The sequence below is a fragment of the Rhagoletis zephyria genome, unplaced genomic scaffold (genome assembly GCF_001687245.7).
Source record: "Rhagoletis zephyria isolate East Lansing unplaced genomic scaffold, Rhagoletis_zephyria_1.1 Rzeph_scaffold_00458, whole genome shotgun sequence".
NCBI classification, from domain to species: Eukaryota; Metazoa; Arthropoda; class Insecta; order Diptera; family Tephritidae; genus Rhagoletis; species Rhagoletis zephyria.
In genome coordinates this window covers 76,071-82,330 of record NW_016157542.1, presented here as the reverse complement: position 1 = coordinate 82,330, position 6,260 = coordinate 76,071, and the positions used below count along the sequence as shown (strand labels likewise).

Sequence of the window (6,260 nt, the reverse complement as noted above, 5' to 3'; positions counted from 1 at the left end):
TCTCGCTGTTCGCAGTGTTCATCCAACTTGACGTTTCTCTTTGTGGAACATTCTACGTCATTCCTCGAACATTCTGCCTATTTCTCGTTGTTCGCTTTGTGTTGCCGCAGTATTCGCCACAATAAGGTTTAATGGCGAAAACAGCTGTCCCTGTAAAATCCTGCAAAACCTGCTATTTGTGCTGCTGCTGGAACGCAACTAATATTGCATCATGGTGGCACCACAGCCCTACTGCTATTTGCACATATTCTGTATGTACTCTCATAATAATTAAACAACTATCAATTTTTCATAAAAAGCTGTAATATACTAAAAGTATTTATTTGTTTGATCGTGCACACTCTAACTGCACATATATCGAGTGTAAATAACGTGTAAATTTAGTGGAAAGTGCTTTATATATTGTAAAATAGTCCCATACAAGTTGGTTAAAATTACTAACTTTAATAACGAATTACTTTAAAACGATAAGGTTCCGCGATTTCAAACTTTACATAGACCCCCCTTTAGTGCAAATGTACAAATATTTACCTGACAAAACGCTTTCGGAAGGATGTTTAATGTTTAGAGTAAAAGTATCCCAAAGAACATACACAAGCAAACAAATAGCAACAAATATTAGGAAGATCTTTCTTATCGCATTGCTTTTGTACCACGGTAAAGTCACGCATACTGGCTGATCATTAGTTAACACTTTGTATAAACTTTGTCTCCGTCCATCCAATTTATTTCGAAACGGCATGCTGAATAGAATGTCTCAGATTGATAACATAGGATTACATTCCCTTTCACAGGTTTCATCACAACATTGATATAGGTACCGTTTTTGTGAATTGAGTAGTTTGGCAGATGAAATACTAGTATCGATTCCGATTCCACTCCGGAATAGAAGATTTTCTCAAAATAATCGATTTTAGAGAATCGATACTAAATTTTCGGAATCGATAGAAAATCGATTCTGAGAGCTAGATTTTCTGATATTGCACAAAGAACGTAATACCATGTTCTGACCGACAACGAAAACACCTTGAAAACGAGTTTTGGGATTGTGAGCTGAAGGCTGTTCACACCGACTGTTGGTGTTTTCGTTGATATTTCTTTCATTCTTTATTTACAGTTTTGCTACACAAAAACGAAACCAAAATACTTTTCCTTCAATTTCTTTTCATTAACAACCTTTTACTTCCATGCTTACTTTATTTTGGCCGGCCAATTAAGAATAAATCCGAAATGACGCATTAAAGATGATAAAATATGTCTTCCACTTCGATAAATAATCAAAAAAACTAGTGCAGACACCGATTGGAATGAATGGAACGTGAGTTTTCAAGTGGTTTTCAGCGAAAACTAGTTTTCGTTTGACAGATTTTACATGGACGAAAACACAGGTTTTAGGTCGAAAACCAGTTTTACCAGCGAAAACATGTTTTCGATGTCGGTCAGAACATGGTATAAATCTATTACCACGTTTATACGTAAGCTATTTGCAAATAAAGATAATTTGCAAATACCTAACTCACTAAGGGTATTCATCAAACCTTATAAATGCATTGTAAACTGTATAAACTTATAATTGTGTAAACCTTATAAATGAACTGTCAAAATTTGTATGGAAACTCTTTACACATTTCTGATAAATTTATCCAGCGATTTCACTGAATAAACTTGATAAACTGAAGACAATGCAACTCTGTCGCAACTCTAGCTATGTTTTCTTAGGCAATAATCGGGATCCGCATACAAATTTTGCACGCAAATTCAACAACGATATGATCCTGATAGAGATCTGGTTCAATTATTATCCCGTCTGTTTGTTTTGTTTCACTGATAATTCGCAAAGTTTGGTAGCCGTGATAAATGAATTCATACACAACCAGACATTCTGCNCGAATGTGTAAACGAAAAAGAGAGTGTGGGTCGTTCATGTAACAGAGTGCATAAACTTATAAGATTATCTGCTTGATAAAGTTATCGGTTTAGATGAATACCACTACTGTTTATTCGACTGTGAAAAATTTTTATTTAATATTGCCTGATTATAAAAAGGCAATAGTATGACCATCGAAAAAGAAAATAAAATTAAAAATGGCAACGTCTTGATTATAAAAAGGCAATAAGCTGAACATTGAAAAAGAAAATAAACCTTAGAATGGCGGCGTCTTGCGCTTATTTGCAAATAGTATCACTAATCGCGTGATTTAGTTATTTGCAAATAAAAAATTAACTCCGCGTTTATACGGGGAAAATTTTAGAATGGTAACCCCCGAGTACGGAATTAACCCTTTATGGCGCCGTGTTGTACTTCTGCAACATACCATTCAAAGAGAAGCAAAATTATAGACATTGCCGTTAGACTGACTATACGCAGTGTTGTACATCAGCAACAAAGCATTCTAACGGGTAATGGGCTGTTTTTGCTTACGCGTGAAAGCACATTTAGCGCATTTAGCTCTAAACGCTGAACTAGGGGCCGGTTACTCAATGTCTGGTTAACACTAACTACAGGTAAAACATCGTTATCGACGTTACTGACACAATGTTATATGTATGGAGCCGAAGACGTCGATAACGATATTTAACCGCAGATTAGTGTTAACCAGACATTGAGTAACCGGCCCTAAATGTACATTTATCCATACAAAATTCGTCACCTAAATGCAACTAAATGCCACTGCATTTTTGCATTTATAATCTAAATGCTAAATGCAACCCTGTGATCTTCCAAAATTTTCACGATTCGAACATGGTTTAATGAGAAAAAGTGGCAACATTGCTTTTTCGAGTATACAGTCGCTAGCTGCGTTTCAGTGATCGCCGATCGAGATTTCATTTATTATTTTACATTATTTGGATAAAGACAAGTTACGCAAATTCAACATCGATATGATGCTGTTAGAAATCTGGATTAATTTGTGATCAACTCTGTTTGTTTTGTTTCCTAATTAAGTGAGGAAATTTTAATTGACAGCACCGACAAATGAATATATACACAAACATGTTTGGTTATGGTTAAAACAATTCAAGTTTTTGTATTGAATTTTCGGTTTAGAATTTATTTTTTCCTTTTCAGTAGGGATTTTTGCACATTATCTTTTCCGTGAGATTTTATCGTAATAGATACGGATCTGAATAAGCGCCTGGAACACGTCTCTTTGTCAAAAGCATACGATTTCGAACTCGTACATTTGCTAAATGCGATAGCATGAACGCTTTTCGAAAACATATGTTCGAAAGTGCTAAATGTTGCATTTTAAATGCAGCAAAAATGCTGCATTAGAAACAAACCAGCTGACAGGGTGGCTAAATTTATGTTTGTGTTTCATTGAAGCGGCGTGTGAGCACACACCAGTTTCGCGCCCTTAGAATTCGTTTACGATAAACGATTTATTCCTGAAATACAGATATTTCGTTGTTGAAATTGGTGTGAGTTAAAGATAAGAGGATGTATTTCAATAGTCAAAATTTTTTTTTTAGCAGAGCCGTTTCTTTTTATTTTTTTTTTACTGTTTTTTTTTTTTGTTGCATAGATGCAACATTGCGCATTCTGGTATACATTCTTAGTGTTACTTTTGAATTTGAATGCTTCTTTTTGGGGATCATAATGAGTCGTTCATTGCATAATTTCACTGCTCAGGGCCTGGAAATTATACTAGTAGAATGGGAAGATAGTGAAAATGGCCTTGACTTTTCTTCTGACGACGATGTCGCCGATCCAACGTATTACCTCGACCCGAATGAGCATGACAGTTCTGATGAGGACCTAGAGGTTTCACCTTGGAAAATTATGTACAGTATACCAGCACCTCAGAAACTACATCCACCAGTGCTCAGATCATTAGTACTGAAACGGATCTAAATCTGGTGTCCGATTCTCCTAGTACTACATAGTTCCGCAGCACCTAAAAATACGTTTTATCGTGTGCCTATGACTAATATGTGATGTGCTGACCTATCAGAACTACCGGCTGTTTTCCGATAATTACGGCACTTCGATCCCGCTCATTGAGTACTTGTGCAGTCGCGGCATTTTGGCTTTAGAAACTCTAAGAAAAACCCGTATTTCCAGCTGCAAGCTTCCAGATGAGAAAGTAAACAATAACCACGAGAAATGTCAATAGAATACGTCGGTAACTGCAATGCGGTTGGCGTAGCTGTTCCCGCTTGGAGAGATACCAAAATCGTCACACTGGCATCTAATTTTGCAGAAAAGCACCAACCATCTGTAGTAAGTTAGTGGGACAAGTCTGGAAAACATTAGTGGTATTTACCAAATTGAGCAAGTGGCCTAGCACTCTGGCAAAAGAGTCGATCAGATCTAGCAACGAGACTTGTCAACTGCCAGGCCACTTGCTCACCTTGGTGAATACCACTAAAATGTTTCTGTTGAACGTCCTTTAGACCAGAGATGGGCACAGTGGCTCCCAGGAGCCTTTCTCACTTAGGAGTCGGCTTGACACATTTAGGTGGTAGATAAGGGGTAACATCAAGAGCCAGCATGAAGGGGGAAGAATATCGTATTCAAATTTCATGTACTCCGACTCTCATTACGAATATATATAATGCTTTTAATGTATTTTGTACACCCCTTTTAGCCTGACTCTCTTGGTTTTTTAGATATGGCAACACAGTCCTGCTGCCATTTGCACATATTCTGCATGTACTCTCATAAAATTAAACAACAATCAATTTTTGATAAAAAAAGCTGTAATATACTAAAAGTATTTATTTGTTTGAACGTGCACATTCTAACTGCGCATATATTGAGTGTAAATAACCTGTAAATTTAGTGGAAAGTGCATCATATATTGTAAAATAGTGCCATACAAGTTGGTTAAAATTACAAAGTTTAATAACAAATTCCTTAAAAAGTAGAAGGTTGCGCGCTTTGAAACTTCATACAGGGAACTATTAGACCCCCCCTCTACCTCCCATATTTTCCTTAATGCTGTACTTCGGGGTTACCAATCTAAAGCCCACCCTTTATTCGGCAAAGTTTACCATTTTGCAAATTGTTATTTGCAAATAAGACGTTCGTATAGACGTAGTATATAAGAAGAGACAACACGTTATAATTGTAACGAGTGGAAACATCAGGAGCATTGTATACAAATACAAGTGAGATATCTTAGTAATAGACGTCATCCTGGGCCACAGCTGCGATCGTCTGATTTTTAGAGTTCCTTATTTTGGTCAAAACTGTGCCTTTTTGACATGAGTTGCATTAAATAGTCCATAAAACTTAGTGCTATTTGTTGTTCAAATGGTAACATATATGCCCAAAAACTTGGAAAATATTAGATGATTGTTTTTTAAAAATGCTATTTATAAAATTTCCTTTTGATTTCGACATTAGAAACAATCATATTACAATCAGGCGAATGTGTGCGAACGTTCACCCGGGGAAGAGGTGACGACAGCTGGCATGGCATCCAGATGGTAATTTGGTGGCTTTAGCATAAAGTTGTAACCGCGTTAAGATATTTGACATAGCCGAAGGCGAGCTAATACAGTTGTATCCAGTGCATTCGTCGCCGGAGAATGATGTTGCATTTCACCCAGGTGGAAATTTCTTGGTGACTGGCGGCGATGACGATACAATGGGTAGGTTCAGAAGGCGCAGGAGTTGAGCGCAACCGTTGCTAAATAAAATCAGTGATCATAATGCGCCTTCTGAACGGCTTGATACATTAGCTGTCAAATTCAAAACACACAACATGTTGTCTCAAATGATCATAAAAATATTACGATTATCTACCACGCAACTGTTCAGTTGATCAGAAGTGCAAAACAACGCGTTCAGAAGGTGCAATCGCAACAGTTACTGAGCTGTTGCGCCTTCTGAACGTGCCCAATAACATTGCTTGATTTATTAGAAGGTCGACTAATTTATACACGGAAGTAGTGCACTTTAGCGGAACCAGGTCAAAATGGACGGGAAAATTATACACTTATACTTGGGGTGTTCACAGTTCGTTCCAAATAGTGTCTCAAAATGTAGACGTTTTCTAACCGTAAAATCTGTGGTGTTGTTGTTTCCCATACAAAATTGGAAAACGACGCCGTCTACATTTTGTCACACTCAAAGGTATCAAAGGTACGCGTCTACATTTTGCAACCTCGCAGCAGGGTTGCATTATGGCAATACTAATCACATTTTTTTTATTTATTGGGCACGTTTTCTGTATTTGCATTTAATTTGAGCGCAATTTCTGATGAAAAGAAACAAATCAAGGAAAAGAAATAACAAATATTACGAATTG

At 36.9% G+C, this 6,260-nt stretch overlaps 1 protein-coding gene across 4 annotated transcripts in view; it reads right to left on the bottom strand.

The window, feature by feature from the left end:
- GlcAT-S (Glucuronyltransferase S) overlaps positions 1–867 on the bottom strand; it is a 124,567-nt gene extending 123,700 nt beyond the window's left edge. For all 4 annotated transcript variants that reach the window (XR_001846991.1, XR_001846992.1, XR_001846993.1 and 1 more), the window contains exon 1: positions 532–867. Coding sequence is in view for 1 of the 4 variants with exons in the window: in XM_017611799.1 (XP_017467288.1) it covers positions 532–742 (211 nt within the window). In the remaining 3 variants the exon portion in view is untranslated. The remainder of the gene's footprint in view (positions 1–531) is intronic.
- Between the last annotated feature and the right edge of the window lie 5,393 nt (positions 868–6,260).